Below are 22,080 nucleotides of genomic sequence, written 5' to 3'. Positions count from 1 at the left end.
TCTAACTCTTGTATTCTGTTGGTTATGCTTGTTTCTGTAGACTCTGTTTGTTTACTTAAATTTTCCATGTCCAGCCGGCCCTCTGTTTGTGTTTTCTTCTTTGCCTCCATTTCAGTTTTCAAGTCTTGAACTGTTTCCATTATCTGTTTGATTGTTTTTCCTTGGTTTTCTAGGGTATCATTCACTGATTTATTCAATTCGTCAAACTTTCTGTTATATTTCTCATCCATTTCTATAAGGGCGTTTTTTATATGCTGTTTAAGGGCATCAATCACTTTCATGAAGTCAATCTTTTCTACTTCTTCTTGATTAAGGTGTTCATGTCCTCCCATTGTGAGGTCGCTGGTTTCTGGTGGCTTCATGTTGCTTTTCAGCTCGTTGGGAGAATTCTTGCCTTGGCGTCTGCCCATCTCTTCTTCCAAATGCTCCCTTATGGATCTTCTTTTACCGGATCAGGTCTCCTTGCCTACCCAACGCTGGCTCTCCCCAACGTTGGCTCTCCTGGTGCCGAGAGATCAGGTCTCTGTGCTGGTTGGTCAGCTCGCAAACAAAGTGCCTACCCTGCTTGGTGCAGGCAGGCCATAGAAACAAAGGAACTCCTGCCCGCTTAGGTGCCCTGAGGATTTGGACCCAGTGCCCAGACAGGCTGGGCTGGGTGATGTTATGTCAAAAAATTAAATCTTGGTGGTGGGGGGGAATCCTGAGATTCTTGTGAGATGACAAAAGACTTTGATCATTCAAGTAATTGTGAGCAAATTCAGAAATCTGAATGTATCCAAACACTGAAGTTCAAGTTACACTACAAAGCTATCTATAGTACCAGAATGGTGTGTTATTGACAGAAGTACAGACCAATAGGGTAGGACCAAGAAGCCAGAAGTAAGCCCGCCCACACATCTATTGCAAACTGATTTCTGACAAACAGGCCAACATCTTAGGTTGGAGGTCTGACCTCCTTATGAACATTGTTGGGAAAACTAGATATTCACAAGTAGAAGAGTAATGTAGATCTTTTAACTTATATAGAATTCAACAAAAATTGACCAGAAAACTTAGAACAAGACCTGAAACTTTAAAAGCACTAGAAGAAAAAAATAAAGGAAACACTTCAAGAATATGTGTTGACAAGGACTTGGAGCATTAACAAGTGAGATAGAATTAAAGTAAAAGTATCTGCACAGCAAAGAATCAACAGAACAATGAATGTCATTTGTCCCACATCAGACAGTTGCCAAAAAAACTCAAAAATTAAGAAGAAAAAGCAGCAACTGAGTCAATAAATGGATAAAAAGAAATAGAAGTCACTTCTCAAAATACGTTCAAGGGACCAGTGAAGACATGAAAAAGTGTTCGGGTTCACTAGCTGTCAGATAAATACAAATCAAAGCTGCAAGGGGGACTGGTGGGTCTGAGTCTGTGACCAGGCATACCTTCATGGCGAAAGGAAGCACAAACGAACAGTTGCTCAGCTCATTTCAGGCAGAAGCCAAGGGGAGGGAAAGGAGACAGACACTTCAAAGACCCACTTCAGGACCTGCTTCCCCCACCTGAGGCCCTCCTCCTCATAGGCCATTCCATCATGAACTCATCATGGATTAATCCTTCAACAAGGTTACTGTCCTTGTGGTCTAATCATCTACTCATTGTGACACCACCTGGGAGCGGGCTTTCAACTCACAATCGTATGAGTTGGCAGAAGCAAACCACAACATACAGAAGGGCAACAAGGTCAGGGCGCCTAAAGAAAAGAGCACTTTATGACTGCAGCATTATTTACAGTAGCCAAGGCATGGAAGGAGATGGGATTAGCCTATGTGTCTCCAACAGATGACTGCACAATGAAAATATGAGATCTATACAGAACTGAGTATTATCTGGTCATAAAATAGCATGCCCTCTGCAGGAAATGGATGGAATTAGGTGATATCACATCAAAGCCAACAATGGGGGATGCAGAAAGTTAAGTATAAATTTCTGTTTCAATGTGAGCTGGAAAACAATTTTTAAGGGTGACTGAAACTAGTAGAGAGTCTGCAAGAGAAAGGAATGTATGAGCAAGAGAGCTGGAGGTTAGAAACAAACCACAGTGCAGAGCTGTATGGAAATGTCGCCAGCAGGTCGATTGAGACATACAGCTAATATGTGCTCATATATTTATAATCAAAACCGTGTGTTAAGAAAAGCAACGTCCTAGAAACTGATGAGAAGTCCACAGGGAACTTTCTCATGGCTCTAAGGTAAAACTAAAGGAAAATAGGATGCAGCGCAAGCATCCCAAAAGGCACTAACAGGGAAAGGTGGCTGTGCACATCCTTGCTCTGTTCTCGAGTCATCTTCCCTGGATAAACTTTTCATGTTTCCCACAGTAACGAAGAAATCACTTATTGCTGTCCTTGTCTACTGAGTGGTCTTCTTTGTCAGCTGCCTCAGCCACGGCACGAAACTGACACCGTACTGAATGGGCCTATGAGACTGAATGATCAACTAAGGGCATTTTCCATAGTGAGATAATCACATAAAAAGAGAAGCGCTAGCCTTTAGAGCAGTGGTTCTCAGCCTCCCGATTGCTTCGACCCTTTGAGACAGTTCTTCACGTTGTGTTGACCCCCAACCATAAAATTATCGTGTTGCTACTTCATAACGCTAATTTTGTTAGTGTTATGAATCATAATGTAAATATTTTGGGGAATAGAGGGTTGCCAAAGGGGTCGCAACCCATAGGCGAGAAGTACTGAGTTAAAGAGTTTTAAAGTCCTCATTTCTCAAACCATCCCTTCCTGCCCAGCATCCCGGAAACACCTCCACTCAGGTGGCCTCAGCTGAGTTAGTGTGAGTGACAGCTGAGGTCCACGTGTTAGCACAGATAAAAGCTCATCGGTAAAGAAACTTTCAGAGTCCCGCTGGTGGCTCCTCTTGATTTGTATCTGCTCGTCACGGCTTCGCTTTAAAGTGCATCCTTCTGTGCTTTTACGTAATCGTTCTCGAGGAGGCTATTACCTGAGGCCAGAGCAGATGTTGAGGGTCACGGCGGAATCTGGAAATTCATCAACATACCCTCGGTAATGGCAATGCGTCTGCAAAACAGATCACACGGGTGAAGACGCAAATTCTTTTTATAACAAAAAAAAAAACTGTGTTGTCAAATATTTTAGAAGGCTCATGATAGCAAAAGATTTGATAATATTAAATCATGAATTGTGTAGAATTTTTAGTGTAAACTCTCAGGAAGTAAGATTTGGGGCCCTCTCTTTACTTGTGGGTTTTCTCCATTTTTCTATCTTTTTCCCAGGATATTTCTATGTGTAGAAGTCATCCATATAATAGGTCACAGTCCCAAGGAGTTAAACATTTGAATTGGTGTCAACATGGGTCTTGGGAAGTAGCACCATGATAGAGTTTTCCTAGGATGTGCAACGGCCCGGGTTCAGTCCTAGCAACCAAAAACAATGTCTGAAAGGGAGATGTGGTCTAATTATACTGTACATCCTTTTCAGCAACAACACATAAGATAACAAATATTAAGACATCTAATTCTTACCATAATGTGTGAAAAGTCAGTATACAACGATCCATTTTCATCATATGTATAAACCAAAAAATCCTGGGATAAGAATGAGCTAGAAGGAAACCAACAGATAGGATTTCAGTCATCATTTAAAATGCATAAACACATTAATAAAATAATGTTTAGTGCAATGGATTTATATAATGGCATGGTTTTATAACAGTAATTTTAGTGTGGTATCATTGTTGATACTATTTTTTAAAAACTGATGTATGGGCAGAGCCAGGAGGATTCAACCCTGGGACAACACTGTCAGGTATTTCTGTGTATGTCTTCATTGAACAAACACTCACTAGTATGTATATCACCTGACAGCCCCATGTCTGAACCTTGGAATACAGTCCTAACAAGACAGTCAGAGTCACATGTGGTTATATGACAGAGAACAAGGCCTGGTTATTATGGAGTGATTACACAGAGTATATGGTCTGACAGCACTTGAGAATAGATGACCACACACAAAGGACAGGCCAATGGGACCTTCAAGACGAACTGGGACAAAATGAAAGGGTCTTGAGCCAGACATAGCTGTGCATGTACAAAGAGTAGCAATGAGTACTGGGTTGGGCCTAGAGTGTGGAGTGACAGAGTGAGATCGAGTCACAGAGGGTTGGGGTATATGTAGATAGCAGCCAATCAACGTTCTAAGAGAGTCACATGCAAGGCTATGTTGAGAACAATCTGCATGGCAAATACCCAGAAGCCAAAGCTAGTTAGAAAACTAGTGCGACCACCGAGGTCATCCTGATGGAGTCTGGAATGGTGATGGAAATCACGGTAGAAGCCCACATAGACCTGAAAACCCCACTGAACCTTGGGCAAGGCAAATGTAAGAGAGATGCTAAGGATATATTTTTCTTCTATCTTGTCTTTTTCTTCTTTTCCTTTTCTTTCTTTTTTTTATTGGAAAACTGGAAGAGATGACTTGCCATTTACTAAGATGCTCATGAGTAATGCAGATTTGGGAAAACGCATCCGGGGTCCACTTTTAGCAGGTTAGTAACACGACTTGGAGCAAACATTTGACTATGAAAAAGAAATAGTGACTGAGCACAGCTTTCATTGCAATGGAGTAATGTATGGATATAAACTACAAGCAACCAATAGTCAGAGAATACACTTACAGCCACAAGACTGAACTGAAACACTAGCTGACCGAATACACATTGGACACGAGCTTCATTTTGTGTCCTCAGCTTGGAAAGGAGAAGAAGAATCTGCAAAGGGCTGATGCAGAGAGAATAACAAGATTAGAAATACAGGTAAGAGTCAAACCAGGGCCAGGGGTTGATGACATTCTGGAGTCCAGTGAAGTCCATTTATGGGAAGGGCATTGACCAGCTGTGCCAAATGTCCTCAAACAGTAGAGAATAAATGACTAAGTGAAGACTAAAACACATAATATTTTTAAGAACCCTGAAGGGCAGTGATAATCTTATCAAAATTTCTGATCCCGTTTTAATGGAATACATTGTAGAAGGAAAGGTCCCTGTAAAGTTGGCAGACACCATGGATGAAGACAACTTTTTCAGCTACAAAGCAAAAAGGAAGACAAGCGACTCATCTTTGTTGCTGCACATCTTTGTTGTCCCTGAGGCTGCAAAAAGGCCACCTGATTCCTCTCGTAAGAAAGGCTGAGAAGATGCAAGGATGACATAAAAAAGACTGATTGGTGCTTTGAACTGTGGGTGGGAACAGAGATGGATGAAAATTTCAAGCTAACTGTTTTTTAAGAACAGAAGCATCACTGCAAAGCACTGAGAAGCTGTATCTGACACGGGAGATTTTTAATATACAAAACATACTAAGGAAGACTGTTTTAAGTCATATAAATAATCAGTGCACCATAAAATTGGCCCTACCTGACTTTTTCAACAATAGGCAGTTGAGTGCTAACTATTTGACTTCAGAAATCCATGCAATTTACCATGCTTGGGTCCAATTGAAGATTTCCAAATACATAATTCATTTCTCAATTTAAAATATAAACCTGAAAATTAAATACAAGAGCCTCGTACACCTAATATCCAGTACCTAACAAATCCTAAATTGAAAAGTTGATTGACCATCATACTACTGGATTTAAATACTGCATATAAACTTAAAAGAGTAAAAACTAAGTATAGATATTTACTTTTTCCAAAAGAAAAAATACATCTTACTAGTTCCTGAGATGCAGAGAGTGGGATTTCCCATCAATTGAAATGACATAAGCCACCTAAAATAGAACAAATTGAAAGATAATTTAGTAATGCAGACATATGCAACGTAAGACACTATTTTTCACTCAATAAAACTATCTCAGCACATTAAAAGTGACCATATTCTTTAGAATATATTGCATTAATTAGTAAGATTTTAGAGTTGGTTGACTTTGGAAGAGTGTGATTTAGTGTGTTGCTTGAAATGTTTAAAAAGGAAAATATTTTGAAAACTATAATTTTAGAATTACTGATATTTTATTAATTTCTTTTATTAGAAAATATATATTTCTAATAAAGATAAATAACCAATGATTGAGGGTTATGCTCTACATCAACCAGCGAACAAATAACAATTTATAAATACAGGCATATTATAGTATACACATCTCAACTCTCAACATGCAAAACTTCAAAGGGGTTAAAAAAAAAACCTAAAAGACTAAGCAGACAAGAAGCCAAGAGCAATCTCACAGCCCAGGGTCAGGGCTCCCAAATATCAGGAACTGAGTAACAATCACCCTCCTCCGTATTACACAAAACCAAGCAAAATGGGAGGGGATTGAAGAGCCGCTGTTCATGTCTACAGATGGAGATCACACCAACCCAGCGACTCACTTGTAAGTTAAACTACCAGAACCTGTGAACTTTGCAGGAGACACGGGCAGTGTTGCTCATGACCAGACACACCCAGGAAATTCAAGAACACACAGTTATAGGAGGCTCATAACCCAGACCTGGGGCAAAGCTGATGCCAGCACCCCCTTATGATCCATGCTAAGCAGTATATCAGATCCAACACACTGTTCTAGAATAAATGAAGAATCAAGACTGCGGTGATCTAGCTTATGAAACTATTTCTTATGCTAGAAGAGTCTGGAACTTTTGCTATACCTCACAACTGAGTTAATAATATACCAGGTAAGAGTCCCTTGGTCTCCAAGCCTCAGGCTCTTACACTCTCTCCGCCCCCTCTTCTGCAGTGTTCCCTCAGCCTTAGGTGTGGGGGGGTTGTGGGGCTGTATTATACTCCTGTCCACAAAAGAATGCTTTAGTATGCCTGTGTGTTTTGACACTCATTTTTTTTTAAAAACAGCAAATAGAACAATAATGTCTTTATACAGTAAACATCTGCATTCATGCTGGAAATAACATTCATTAAACAACACAGAAAACCGACCACAAGGAAGGAATGAGGGTTATTTTACAGAAATCTGTAAGGTTTTGCAAGGGATTAAGTTACACACCCTGACTGGTCCACCTAACTCAGGTACCAAACAGTACTGCAAACACCATCAGTAAGCAACGTCCTTATGCTGGTGGATATTTGTTGTAAGAATGCTTTAGACCCGTTGGTTGTACATACACACATACACACACACACTCACACACACACTGTTCTTAGTAAGGGACATGGGAGAGATTACAACCACGGCCATGCATTAATTTAGGATGTAAAAGCTGATTTCATGGGAAATACCAGGCAATTAAGGTTAATTGTTACTCTGTTCTCTTACAGACAGGTTAAATAAATAAACAGGCTGAGTACAGAGTAAGCTAATTCCTTACTAAGACCTCAGGGTATATGATTAATTTGGCTTCTGGGTCCAGCGAAAGTTCTAGTCTCTTAGAATATAAGCAACATTTTCACATTTTAGGCTGCCTTCACCCGCAGTTAACAGCTTTCCTCAGCAGGTATCCCATGACTCTGGCATCTCCAGCATCTTGGGGTCTCCAAGGCAACCCAGGCTTCAACTTCACAACCTTATGCAATGTAGTCTCTTCTAGGCATCCACTCAGGGACACCCCCGACTCAATCCTGGCCCCAGCAGCTTTCCTTTGATGCAGAGGCAATTTCCCTAACCTGTTTCTTCTATCCTGAACTCCAAAGCCAGAAAAACATGGCTGAAGCTGCCAAGTTATGCTGTTTGCTCGAGCTGGAACATGGCCCCCTTGGTCAACTACATCTTCACCAGCTTTCTGTGATTGCTTCCTTCACTGCCTAAGTTTGGATGTTCTAGAACCTGCTCTGTAGACCTGCCTCTGCCTCCCAAGTGCTAGCATGAAAGGCGTGCACCATCACACTCATTCAAAGCTTTCCTTTAGTTCCTCCTCATAATAAATCTTCATTAGAGCTGCTACCAAACAATGCATGACAGTCTATATTAGGCTGTTTTGATGGAATCATCAAAATTCTTCACTTTTGTCTTGGACAAATTGTTTGGACAAGGGCATTTCCTGCATCAAAATATCACAAGAATAATCTCTAAGCAACATGCTAAAATTCTCCTCTTCTGAAACCTATTGAGATAGCCTCCCTCCCCTGCCCCATAGCTCATGAAATTACATCAGCATCATCTTCCATGTTCCTATTAGTATGGCCCACTAAGCAGTGCTTAAAATTTTCTGCTGCTTTCCTAACCCAAAGTCTGTATCACGCCAAACAAAAGTATGGTCAGGCCTATCACAGCAATATCTCACTTCTAGTACCAACTTCTCTCTTAGGGTTTTTACTGCTTTGAAGAGACACCACGACCATGGCAACTTTTATAAAGAAAGCATTTAAATCAGGTGGCTTGCTTACAGTTTTAGAGGTTCAGCCCATTGTCATCATGACAGGGAGCATGGCAGCATGCAGGTAGACAGGGTGCTGGAGCTGAGAGTACTACATCTTGTAGGCAACAGGAAGTCAACTGACAGTCACATTGAGGGAAACTTGAGCAAAGAGACCTCAAAGCCCACCCCCACAGTGGCACACTTCCTCCAGCAAGGCCACACCTCTTAATAGGGTCACTCCCTTTGGGGGCCATTTTCTTTCAGAACATCACACTACCTTTGCTATTTATCTATGAGAACAAACATTTTATACCAGCCCAGGAACACTGTTTGCTGCTTTATTTGCAAAAACCAAAACTTGTAAGCAACCAGCGTGTACTTCAGAAATGTAACTGATTAGCAAACTGTGGTCCATTTAAACAATGCAACATTACTTAGCAATATAAAGAAAGCAGCAATTACGCTTAAAGGGCAAGATAGAATCTTGAATACATATTCTTAAGAGGAAGAAAGCATGTATACACAGTCTACATACAACACCAATGTGATCATAACACATTCGAGAAAAGGCAAAAACACTAAAACCAAAAGGAGATGTGGCCATCTATATTAGGGAGTAGGACTCGGCAGGTTATGGTACCTGGGAACCAGAGTTCAGTTTCCTAGCCCTATACAGTGGAAAGAGGGAACCAACTCCTGTAAATTGAACTCACATGGAATACACACACACACACTAAAATAAAATATTTCAAATTATTTCATTAGTCAGATTTTTCCTTTGTTCTGAAAATATCTAAGAAAACTTAAAGGGAAGAATTATTTCTTTTTCCCTCACGATGCCTATGGTGAAGATTTCACTTCCAAATCATAATGTTCTTCTCTTTAAAAAAACACCAGACCCGATGCCCCACTGTTTCATTCTACATAGATCTGCAACGTTAATAGAAATTCTTCTTAAATTATAGCAGAAACTGAAGAGGAGAGAATGTTTCCAAAGGCACTGTCAAGCTGAGAATAACCATGGTAATCAAGCTGGACAACAGGCAGAGAGAAACAGAAATATGGATAAAGGCACTACAAGCCAAAACTCTGAATGAACATATGTGCAGAAGTCCTAAAATATGCTGGCAAGGCCCATCCAGCCACACAATAGGAAAGATTTATCCACTATAATCAAATGTGATTTATCCCAGTGATAGGTCAACATCAAGAAATCAATAAATGGGACAAAGCATAAATGACAGATAAAAATGCTTCATCACACCAATAAGTATAGAAAAAGCATGAGCCAAAATTCTATATCCTTCACAGTAAAACAGAACCAGCAGAATCTGGAAGAAATGCACATCAACACATTTAGGGCATATAGAGGGGTACGTGTGATAATCCAACAGAGAACAGTGTATTAGCTGTGGAAACTTTGAAAGCTTTCTCTGTAAGGACTGGAACAAGATGAAAATGGTCACTTTCATCACCATTTTTGTTAAGTATTTGGAGTCCTAGCCAAAGAAATCAAACAAGAGAAAAAATACAGATCATCCTAATTGGAAAAAAAAAGGCAAATTGCCACTGAGTGGAGATGACATGATTGCATATGGAGAAAGCATATAGAGAGAGAAAGAGTCAATAAAAAATATCTGGTAGGAGAAACACATGAATTTAATTTTTTTCATGATATAGAAATCAACAGAGAAAATTCTTAAGTGTTACTATACATAGAATGATTATCTTAAATAATACCCAAAGAAGCAATCCTGTTTATGATAACTACAAAAAATAAAATGTCCCAGGAAGATCTAACCAATGGGATGAAAGAGTGGACGCTGTGACACTTTGTGAAATATTTGAAGAGGGCGGATGATGGCAAGGCGTCCCCTGTCTGTGGAGTAGAAGAAGCAGGGTTGTGCAAAATGGATAAAATTAAAATGATTCTGGTGATGTCTCGCTGTGCCTATAGGACAGAGCATTTCTCGAGCCTCATCAGAGAAGCTTCTCCCTGCAGTAGATGACATTAACATAGAGACCCTCGATGGTCAGTACGCAGACAATAAGAAATTGTGGAGTCCTCAGCCCTAAACAGAGCATGGCAGTTGCATCTGTTAGGAAAAAAATCCTAAGACAAACCACTCTGCCAGCACACGAAAATCCAATTAGGTCAGATTAAACCAAATTAAAATGCCCATGTTTTATTAAGTGCAGAGCTCTCAGGTGGTAGAGAGCATGGCAGGGGAGACAGGAGAGCAGGGAGCACATGCGAACCTGGAACCATGTGTTCTTCCTCTTAAATACCTCTTCTTAAATTTAAGTAGGAATCCATCTAAATACCCTGTGGAAGTGGTCCTGACCTGGCATGCTGGGATCTGGAGTCCAGACCAATGCAACTCTCAGACCAGGGTGCTGGGATGGATGCCAGGGGCTGGGGTTACACTCCCGACTTAACAACATCGCTCAGCAAAGGTGCAGGGAAAGGCACATAAGATGGACTGGAAAATATGCAAGAGCCACAGGGGGTAGCATCCAGGAAGCAGTGCTTTTCGGATACAACAGGGCAGTTGCAAACATGAACTCACAGTTATTATAACAACACACACAAGACCTACACTCCAGTCAAAAAAAACCATTAGATGACAATTGATTTTTGTTAGCTACTAGGAAAGAGCCATTTTATTTTAATGCTGTGACCCCTGGGCAACACAAACTGGATTCAGTAGGGAGAGGGGAACAAAATAAAGAAGAAACCTCAGTGTTGGTTGGGAAGGAATGGGAAAATGGCTATGGGAGGAGTTGGGGTGGTGGATGTGTACGAAATTCTCAAAAAATTAATAAACATGATGTTTTAAAAAATGTGCAAAGTGCGAAATTGTGGGAAGTACTCACGCTCTGGATGGACTGAGGGTTTCCATGTCCAAGAGGAACCTGAGTTTGAGATTAAAATTCAAGACACTGATCACCAAGGTTGGAGAGAGGACTCAGCGGGTAAGAGCACTGGCTAGTCTTCCAGAGGACTCGAGTTCAATTCCCAGCACCCACATGCTAGCTCACAACTGTCTCTAGCTCCAGGTGCAGGAACTCTGAGACCCTCATACAAACATATGTGCAGGCAACACACCAACGCTCAGAAAATAAAATTAATTTAAAAGTGGCAAAACGAAAGAGATAGCGATCACCAACATTTGGGGCAGCCCGTGACATTGACAATTCCTGTAACAGTGTAACTGAACACATGATTTCACAAGATTGATAATAATTTTAAATACTTGACAACTCTAGTGATATACTAACTGTACAAAAGCACTGTTTTGCTTTGGTGATTTTTAAAGCTTTGAAAATCTTGACTGTTATTATTTTGATAATATCATAGGAAAAAAAACCTGTACTTTTCAACTTACGTGAAAACAGTAAAATTGTTTACAAGTTCAAGTTTGACATATAAAACTTTTTGTGCAATAAAGTAGTCTAGTCTGCAAAAATGATCTTCAGACCTCATTGCAAGCCTTTTCCAAATGTCAATGACACCCCTCACAAAACTAGGAAAAAACTCTAAGATGAGCGTGCAACCTAAAATTTCTGGAGAAGAAGCAATTTTATTTTTATTTTTATTTTTTTTTGATTTTTCGAGACAGAGTTTCTCCGTAGCTTTTGGTTCCTGTCCTGGAACTAGCTCTTGTAGACCAGGCTGGCCTCGAACTCACAGAGATCTGCCTGCCTCTGCCTCCCGAGTGCTGGGATTAAAGGCGTGCGCCACCACCGCCCGGCTGAAGAAGCAATTTTAAACAAAAAGAACAAAGAAGAAAGAAACAAAACTGACTTTAGAAATATACAACAAAACCACAGTAATCAAAATAACATGGTGTTAAGATATAAAAAAACCATATAGGCCAATAGAATAGTATGGAAAATTTAGATGTAAACTCACATTTGAAACCATCTGATTTTTTTTTTTTAGGAAAAATCATTGGGAGAGGGACAAACTTTTCAATAAATGGCACTGGAAAAATTGTATATACACATAAAAAGTGAAAATAGACTCAGTATAAATAAGATATTCAGCATCATTGTTCATGGGAAAAGAGCAAAACCACAATGAGTCATTATGGTCTTGAAAGTGCTATTAGTACCCAAAAGACAGCAGATAGTAAGTGTTGGTGAAGATGTGATGAAATTAGAATTCTCATACACCAGGAGTGGCAATGTTAATGGTTCGTCCACTATGGAAAAATGGAGGAAAGATTCCTCAAGACTACTCAGACATAAATTATCACATAGCCCTTCAATTCAATATACCTATATATCTAAAATAGAAAGAAGGTTGATACAAACTTATCTGCCACTGTTCAATATCCCTTGACTGTTTAAGCTCTGTCTTTAGAGCTGACAGCAGGAGAGAGGGGCTCCCTCAGACTGTCCTCTAACCCTCACACAGGGACTGTGGTACACATGCATCCAATCAGATACGTATGTGTGTGTGTGGGGGGGGGTGTGAGTCAATTTTGAATTATTTTGTTTATTTATTTTCTGTATATGGGTGTCTTTCTGGATGTAAGTCTGTGCAGGACACACGTACAGTGCCTGGGAAGGCCAGAAGAAGGTGTCAGATCTCCTGGAAGTAGAACCACAGCCAGTGGTGAGCCACCACGTGGAAGAGTGCTTAGTTTTCCTTAACCCCCAAGCCATCTTTCCAGCCCCAAGGACTAAATTTTTAAAAATCAAAACTGGAGAGATGGCTCAGAGGTTAAGAGCACTGACTGCTCTTCCAAAGGTCCTGAGTTCAATTCCCAGCAACCACATGGTGGCTCACAACCATCCGTAATGAGGTCTGGTGCCCTCTGCTGGCCTGCAGGCATATACACAGACAGAATACTGTATGAATAATAAATAAATACTAAAAAAAAAAATTTAAAAAAAAAAAAAAAAAAAATCAAAACAAGGGTAATTCCAAATGTAAAAAAGTATGCCAAACTGTAGTCAAGTATTAAACCCTCCCTGTACTCAGTGAGGAAAATTATTTTCTATCTACAAAATGGCTATGAGGACCTTCGTTATCTAGAACTAGAAAGGCAAACTATCCTCCAACTTATTTGTATATAACACACACGTGTATGAATATATACTTTATATTATACATATTTCTTTCTCTAACTTAATTCAGCTTGTGCTAACATTTGTCCAATTTTACTGCAAACCAATTTATTATGTAGAAGCTACTAACAGCGCTTTGGATTTGCACGTTGGGTCATTCTCATGCACATTTTACATGAAATTATTTTATATTGATTTCACTATTTCTTGAAATTTAAAATGTTCACTATTTTTTGAAATTTAAAAATAAAAAGAGACTTTAAAAGGAGATGGGAAAAGGGAAGTGGCACAGGAGAGGAGAGGATGAGGGTGCTTAGGACCGATGCATAGGTCAATGAAAGGCCACCCTCAGGCTTGAGGTGTGAGCAGAAAACCTGGACTGACCTTCTCCCCCAGAACTCCGCCCTCAGGCAGGTCTATCTTCCTTGGCACGGTGACTTGCAGCCATATTCCTTCCGAATCTGCAGCAAGAACATGGATTTTGTTGTTTGGGGCTTTTAATTTTGGTTGCTTTGGTTTATTTCCCCAATCCACAATAGTACCACTCCAGCCAGCGTTGCTCAGTGCCTGAGCCCTAACATAGTCAATAAACTTGCTTGCTCTAAACCCACTCTCTTCCTCAATGCACAACTTCCGGTGACGTTCTAACTACTCATTAAAAATGATGTAGATATAGACAAAATATAGACAACTTTCAACCCTGCCTCCCTGCTCCTCCTCAGAATCATGCTGAGGCGGGTGTCTCTCAGGGGTCTAGGGAGCAATTAGCCTGGGATGGTGGTGCACAGGCACCTCCGGCCTCCCTTCCCAGAATTCGGGGATCTCGGAAGACAAGTCGGATTTCCTCTTGTTGGTCCAGACATAAAGACAGAGCAGAAGCCACCATGATTATCCTGGGTTCACCTGGCTGGGCTAGGGATGAGGTGGGGCAAGATGGAGGAAGGGCATCTCTAGGAATCCAGGAGGACGGTGATCCTCTCTCAGTTATGGGAAAGCAAAACAGAAGGAGTGCGAGGCTCGCAGGGCCTTACCGACGCCGGTTAACAGCATGGCAAACTCGGCGAGCATGAAGAGCAGAGGCATGGCCGGATCGGAGTGCAGAAAGCAGAGCGGAGCCCAAGACCGTTGGCAGCCGAGGGGCACGTGGGTGGCGTGGGAGACGCCCACCAAGGGCTCGCCCGAGGCTCTCAGGGCCTCCACCTGGCACAGAACAGACGCCAGCCTCTAGCCCAGGCCCTCGCAGGAGGCATAAAAGTACACACAAGCCGAACTTGTCTTGCTTGGTTATTTTGTTCTCTCCACAGTTGTCTGGCATTTTTTTTTTCTTGTTTTGTGATGGAAGACAGAAAGCAAGCTAGAAATGCCACCTATTAATTATCAATGTGACAAATGAGTAAACAGAACTTGATCTTGGCAAGGCAATCATAAAGCATAAAGCGCTCCTCTCCTGTCTTCCTTTCTTACTGTGCTCGCTTATGATTGGTAGAGGGAAGGGAAGGCTATCTTATAATGCAACTTAAGTGTGTTCTGTTAATGGTGACTATCTCAGGGCTTCTACTGCTGCAACAAACCACCAGCTAAACACTGAGTCTGATAGACTTTCCCCTGCCATCCTTTCTTCACTTCCGGTCACCGGGAGCCCTGAAACAGTTTACTAGTTGTAAACTAATTCTTGCCTTTACACGTGTGTGTCCTGGTCTTTCCAAGTGATTTTAGCATAATGACTATTTTATATATGATTTTATATATGACCATTTTTTATATGATCACCATTTTATAGTGATATTTGTGGTCTGTTCTTTTAAAGGCGGACTAATACTGAGTTGGGTGGATGTTCCCCATTTATCCATTACAGTTGAAGGCATTTGAAAAAAAAAAAGAGCATTTGGGTCTCTGCAATGAAGCTTGGATCATCTTTGCTTTAGGCAAAGATTCTGGGTCATGACTGAGCTTGATGGTGATGAAGAGCACACTAACTCAGGTATAAGGTTCAAGGTGTGCGGATGTACCCTCAGCCTAAACCAGGAGGGGAGTTAGGGCCGTGAAGGCTGAAAATCACCCAGAAAGCTCAGCTTCAGCAAGGATGTGGAAGAGTTCAGGCTTACCACATCTTGGGAACAAAATTTCAACTCACACACAACTCAACCCAAGACTAGTTTATTGGGGTTACTCACAGATGCATCAACCAGAAGACTGTGTGAGCTTGGCCGCTATTCTCATGAAAAAGATACATCCCTAGAATTACTAGCCAGGCTTACAGGCAGCTGAAGAGAACCACAGGGAGGGTCCTCTGAGCCTTAACAGCTACCCAAAGGGAGCTCCCTGTGTCATCTGCTTCCCGTGAGTTTTATGGTCCTGGTTCCTTCCCATTAGGAGGAATGCTTCAATTCAGAAATAGCCCCACAGCAGCAAATAACAAGAAATCTCCTAATTCCAATTTCCAAGGGGCCATAGGGTCATTATCAATACCTCTGATCAGGAACTCAGTCTAGGACATTCCTTTAAAAAAATGAAAATAGTGACTATTTGGGAACCACAGGAAGAGCTTCTACCCAGGAGCTTTCTCTCTCTCTCTCTCTCTCTCTCTCTCTCTCTCTCTCTCTGCATCCTGAAACTTGACATGACAGAGCAGAGGAGTGAAGGAGAGAAATAGGTTGTCGCACTTGCTGGCTCTTGGCTTTGGGCACTTGGCAGGGAATAGCAGTAGATAGTGGAATACTGAGTGCTGATCTCTCTGGCTCAGAGGGAAGAAGCCACAGACACAAGTCTGTATACTTTCAGCCATAGGTTTTATTTGGAGGAATGTAGAACTGAAATCTGTAAGCCAAAGAAAGAGAGACAGGCTAGCTCTTGTTCTCAGACCAGACCTCGTAACAGTGAGTTTCTTGGTGGTGTCCTTCTTCCAGTGTGTCTTTGATGTTGCGTAACAGCTATTGTAAGAAAAACACACACACGAGAGGTAGACAAGCTTAATTCTCACCATTATTCTCATTAGGAAATTCTCATCATTATTAAAAAGCTACCCAATTTATGCTATGCAATTATAGGTATAGAAACTTAATTAACTAACGATGAATTAACAAGATAAGCCCATGACTGTACTCTGACCTTCTCTGTTTGATATCCACAAAATTTGTAAAGCCAAGGTTTTTTTTTTCCAAGTTTGTTTTGTTTTGTATGTAACTAGTTTGCAATGGCCGTATGGAATAAAAGAGTATGTTGTCAGGTGTACTTTATCTGTTTAAGCAGCATTTTCTAAACTTAATGTGAGGAACAGAAAACCACCCAGAAGGCAAGTCCCTAGTGCTGAAGATGCCATGCCCTTCAGACACAGGGCCCAGAGACCCCCCCTGAGCTCGTGCTGACCTGAATATCCCCTTCCTGAGCCTAGCTTTCATCGTAGCAAAAGGCACCATGCAAACTTCCAAAGGAGGGAAGCCACCAACACCCCTAGGTAGCTGTGATGCCCACGAACTACAAGAAAAATCAGCATGGCACAATAACCCTAAGGGTGAAGGAGGGGCACGCATACCTTGATGCTAAACAGTTCCCTACAAGGCTCACTCAACCAGAGGAAAGCCACACCTGGTACTGGAAACCTTGCCAACTGCCCAGGGCTGGTTTAGAAATGGGTCCTGAAAAAGAACCTAGAACCAACACTCTCCTAAACCAGCCTTACCCCTAACTACATTTTAAGTATTCTAAATATTTGTCCTTATACTCACAGGTAAGCATAGTCCTTAGCCCTCAGCAAGGAAACTTCTCCTTACAACAAAGACCATGACAGAAAACCACAGCCTATCAAAATGCAGAGTCGAGGAACCCAGTCCTGATGAATACATCTACAACACAACTGCCTTGCGCAGGAAACACTGTGGAAGAGGGGATGGAAAGGACCCGGGAGTTTGCTGTGAGATGGTGTCTCCTAGTGGTGTTAGAAGCTACATCCATCAACATCTCACAAGCATGACTGCCTAAACCTGAGCGGAAAGAGGACAACAGACACGCTGAAGTAAGAGAGGAAAAGCTCAGGATGCCTTAGCCCCACACAAAGAATGATAGGTAACTAAGGAAAGCTGGGAGCAGGAAAAACAGTCTTTCCCAGGAAAGAACACATCAAGGGACTGTCAGTACTGAATGGCCGGCCCTGGAACCGTATGTACAAGGAACCATGCACCGACAGAGCCTGTAACAATTGATGAAGAAAGAGACTGTGACTTTGAAAGAGAACAAGGAGGGCTTATGGGAGGGATTAGAGGGAGAAAGGGAAAGGGGGATGTGATGTAGCTGTATTATAACATAAAAAAAAATTAAAAAAACAAATATAGTGTGAATTCAATATGTCTTAATAATGAAAACTCCCTAGTGCTGGGATCAAAGCCATGGAATTCCAAATCCTGGGATCAGTTTTGTATGATTTCTGATTTTCTTTTAGACAGATATTCAGTCTTGTGTAGCCAAGGGTGGCCTTGAACTCACAGAGATCCCTCTGCCTCTGTTTCCCGAGTGCTGGAATTAAAGGTGTGAGCCACCACCGCCAGGTCTCTGTGGCTAACCAGTGGCTTAGCTCTGCACCCTGATCTCCAGGCAAGCTTTGTTAGATCACAAAATATCACTATGTCCATGCGCATCGCCAGCAGCTGCCTCCCCATAGGGATCAAAGGTCAAACTCACGCACCCCCACACATATACATGACTCTGATCGTATGTAGTACTTGGCCACTGTCACACGTCCTCACTCTATCCCACCTGTCAGCACCCAAAGCTTTTTTTTTTCTTTTTTCCTGTGATCCAGACTTAAATTTTTCATACTTTTACTGTGTGGACAACAGGCTTTTTTACACCAAGAAATGTGTAAAATAAATACCATGTCTGGTCAAATCCTGCTCTTACCACTTCAGCAATAGTTTGACTACCCCCCATTCACATGTGGCCAAATGAAGGCTCTTATCATGGCCCCCTCAAACTTATGATTTGCTTGGGATTTGTCTTAAGATATTTTCTCTCGGGGGCTGGAGAGATGGCTCAGTGGTTAAGAGCATCGCCTGCTTTTCCAAAGGTCCTGAGTTCAATTCCCAGCAACCACATGGTGGCTCACAACCATCTGTAATGAGGTCTGGTGCCCTCTTCTGGCCTGGAGACATACATGCAAACAGAATATTGTATACATAATAAATAAATATTAAAAAAAAGATATTTTCTCTCTCGGTATTCATAAACTCAGAAACCCACTTCTAGAGGAGTAATGAGACAGCAAACTTTGGATACAGAGAGGGGCTATAAATTTCAATACTTAAACAATTTTCTATCTTATTTACGTTATTCCTTCTACTTTGTTGGTTCTTGTTGATTTTGGCTTGTCTTTTGGTGGTGGTAGTGGTGCTGGCTTCCTGATGTATACCCACAAACATTATTTTTTTTTAACAGTGTTTCTTTTCTTTTTCTTTCTGTTTTTTATTTTGTTTTGTTTTGTTTTCAAGGCAGGGTTTCTGGGTTTCTCTGTGTAGTCCTGGCTGTCCTGTAACTTGTTCTGTAGACCAGGCTGGCCTCGAACTCATAAAGATCCACCTGCCTCTGCCTCCCTGGAGTGCTAGGATTAAAAGTGTCCACCACCTAATTTATCAGTGCTTCTTAAGGAAATACATTCACCTTCAAAATTTCTCTGTGCGCTATTCGTACCACCCCTAGTCTGAAACGCTAGGGTAGCATCTACACTTCTGCCACTATGCTGTTCACAAAATAAGGTGAGACAAGCAGCTTCGAGCATCTAAAGCAAAAGTTTGAATTCTCAGTGGTACAGTGAGTCTGGCCTTGGATTCAGAGTGAGAGATACATGGCCTCCAAGGACGCTGCTGAGTTTTCCTTCTCTTGGTTTTAGTAATCCTCCTGCTGCCTGACTTCCAGTTCTGTCAGCCACACTGTCATCCTTGCCAGTAACCAAGCGACCTGGCTCAGGCTCTCATCTGGGGTATTCATGTGTTAAAAGCTACCCTTGAAAACGTGCACCCAGGTAATTCTGCCAGCTGTGTGCCTACAGAGTACGCACTGGTGGTTGCCAGTTGGTGCCTCTACCACTACCTCTAATGTCACCTGGGTTTGCTTGTCACCTGGCAAACATGTTGCCAAAATACGGGCAATGAGATTGGGCTGAGATGTTTACAATTTTAGGTAAGAATTTTTCAGTCTTGGTGTGTCCCCCACTCTCTCACCCCAATGTTTAGTGACAGATGAGGATACAGCAACCCATTAACTTAGCTGTCAGAATCAGATGCAAAGGAATGGAAGATAAGAAACTGGATGGATGTTTGAGGTGATGCTTTGTTGAGCTTTGGAATTTTTCTACTTGTTCAGGTGTAGTATATAAAATGTCATTAATTTACATAAATGAGTAAAAATTTTGTAAAATATATATGGATCTCTCTTTTGACTTGTCTTGTGATAAAGAATTGTCTTTCTGGTTGGCAAGGTGTGCACTTATCCTCTTTCCTGGTCCTCCATCAACACAATTCTAGCCCTTGTTTCCAATAGATTGTGAGGTATACCTGTCAAGTTGGTGCTGACAGTTTGAACTTGAGAGGCATGCCTTAAACTACAGCTACAGCTACACAATTTACTGACATTCTGTAGGCATGGGGCAGTGTTACAACTTCCTGCACCTACTTCCTCATCTCTAAAGCTAGATAGCAGTTCCCATTGAGCCTCGGTGATGAAGAAAAATACGGAAATGTTGGGGACAACCTCCTGCACCTTTGCAAACTAGACCCCTAAACGAAGGGGTGTACTTGTTTGTAAATACTTTTTAAGAAAATATGGAAAATTCCTTTAAAGAGATTTCTTTTAAAAATCGGATTACTGGCGGTTTACGTTGAAGCTTTCCAATGTAAAACAATACAAAGAGCAAACACTTTCTGCTGGCCTTGTTCCAGCCTGTGACACTAGCAAGTAGGAACCTGCGTGAGGAAATCCAAAAGCAGCTGTGGACCCACGTTGAGGCCTTGTTCACAGAGTATAGTTACAACATTTTCTTGGGAACTTGACGCCTGCAATCACCTTTGACTCTATGACTGGTTGCTGCCTTCAGAAATCGATCTGTACAAAAGAGATAGGATTGTTTTCGGGATTATATAACACTGTCATTAAGAAAAAAAATCACAAAAAAGTGTCACAAGCCAGATTTGTATTAAATGACCAATTGCTGTGTATCAATACCCTCATAGCAGGTGATAGCCAATGATGAGACAGTCCAGGGTTTGGTTCTTCCAAATCCTGACTTTCAAATTCTGGGTTGTTACTTATTTGTCTCTTTACATTGGATGGTTTTGGTTTATACAGTTTTGGATTTGGACTAACAGTCTAAATTATTGCTCCCCTCTATCTTGTCTACATGGAAATTGATGAGATATTAAAATACTCATCATCAAAGCAGTTATTATATATATATAAACAAATTCTTACTCTTCTTCAGTTTTGTTTCTACCAAATAACTATACATAATTATTTAGATGGATTTACCCTCACTAATGAGGCTTCTAAGAAGATCTTTCAGCCACATGTAACAACATTAGTGGTACTAGAGAGCGTCCTGGTCCCTTATAACACACTAGGATAATATACTAGGCCATTATAGTGGTCAGGGTTCTCCTGGGCCATCTATGGCGGCTTTCGGTTTGAGCAACTAACTAGGGATCATCAACTCAAGTAGAATGTAGGTGACTTTAAGTGATTTCTGCATAATTCTTTGCCGCTGCGTGTCAAGAATATGACCTGTAGGGCTGTGAGTGTGGATATATGTTTGGTAATCTGTTTGAAAAGGAAAAGAGAAAGACTGGCACCAACGTGCCGGTCAAGGGTGGACACAACAATCACCATCCATGGAGTGCTGAGGGCCCCACTTCTGTGCCGCGGCCCCATTTCAATTTGGCCTCTTGCTAACCAGGAAGCCACCTGTATTTGTAAATCTTATCTGCTTCAACATGGTTTTGCTATGTTGTTTTTAAAACCATGATTCCTTTCTGTGGTACTTCTTCCAACAATCAAAATTTTCAGCAGTTATCCAGGTTTTCCCAAAATGTTCCAACAGAACAGGAATCTTTATGCCAACTGTCATGTAATTTGGTGACTTGGAAGCAATTTGATTGCTTGATAGACGTCTTACATAAACCATCAGGAACACTGCCCTGAATATAACTAGTCGCTGCCACCTCCTGCCTGATCTGAGAACTAGAGATGGTATTGGGGATTAAGCATCAGTGTTTGCTTACAGCGCGGACTCCAAGACTGGCTGTTACCCTTGTTTCGTCATCCCGCCTTCCCTGAAAGCCCACTAAACCAAGTGTGGTTTGCACTGAAATTATGGCTGAGACAACACCTTAATTGCAGCCTAGAAACACACGAGTGGTATGAATCGCTTGCACACTCTGGAGCAGCCTTGCTCTGCGCTCTGGCTTTTCTTGCCTTCTGCATATTCTATTCGCAGATCTGCTCCCGATTTGTCTCTACCGATCCCACTATGTGCAAAAATGGCTTGCAGTGTGAAGACACTTAGGTTGCCTGGGAAATCAACAGAACCTTCTAAATCAATTACAGCTCCAGAAGATTTTTTATTTGAAAGGTCCTGAAGATTGACTGGGTTGCTCCCATTGTCTTTGGCACAACAGGACATGCGAAAGTGCCCATCAG

At 41.5% G+C, this 22,080-nt stretch overlaps 1 protein-coding gene across 1 annotated transcript in view; it reads right to left on the bottom strand.

Moving 5' to 3' along the window:
* The window catches only part of LOC121462142 (disintegrin and metalloproteinase domain-containing protein 18-like), a 64,822-nt gene extending 42,759 nt beyond the window's left edge, over positions 1–22,063 (bottom strand). Inside the window, exons 1-6 of the mRNA XM_041673558.1 lie at positions 21,794–22,063; positions 14,433–14,601; positions 13,786–13,862; positions 5,728–5,783; positions 3,539–3,617; positions 2,998–3,074 (exon numbers count right to left, since the gene is read on the bottom strand). Coding sequence (XP_041529492.1) covers positions 2,998–3,074; positions 3,539–3,617; positions 5,728–5,783; positions 13,786–13,862; positions 14,433–14,601; positions 21,794–22,063 — 728 coding nt within the window. The remainder of the gene's footprint in view (positions 1–2,997; positions 3,075–3,538; positions 3,618–5,727; positions 5,784–13,785; positions 13,863–14,432; positions 14,602–21,793) is intronic.
* Positions 22,064–22,080: the final 17 nt, after the last annotated feature.

Source organism: Microtus oregoni, unplaced genomic scaffold, assembly GCF_018167655.1.
Source record: "Microtus oregoni isolate MIOR12 unplaced genomic scaffold, Mior012 000024F_ref0000369, whole genome shotgun sequence".
NCBI lineage: Eukaryota > Metazoa > Chordata > Mammalia > Rodentia > Cricetidae > Microtus > Microtus oregoni.
This window is presented reverse-complemented; position numbering and strand designations above follow the sequence as displayed.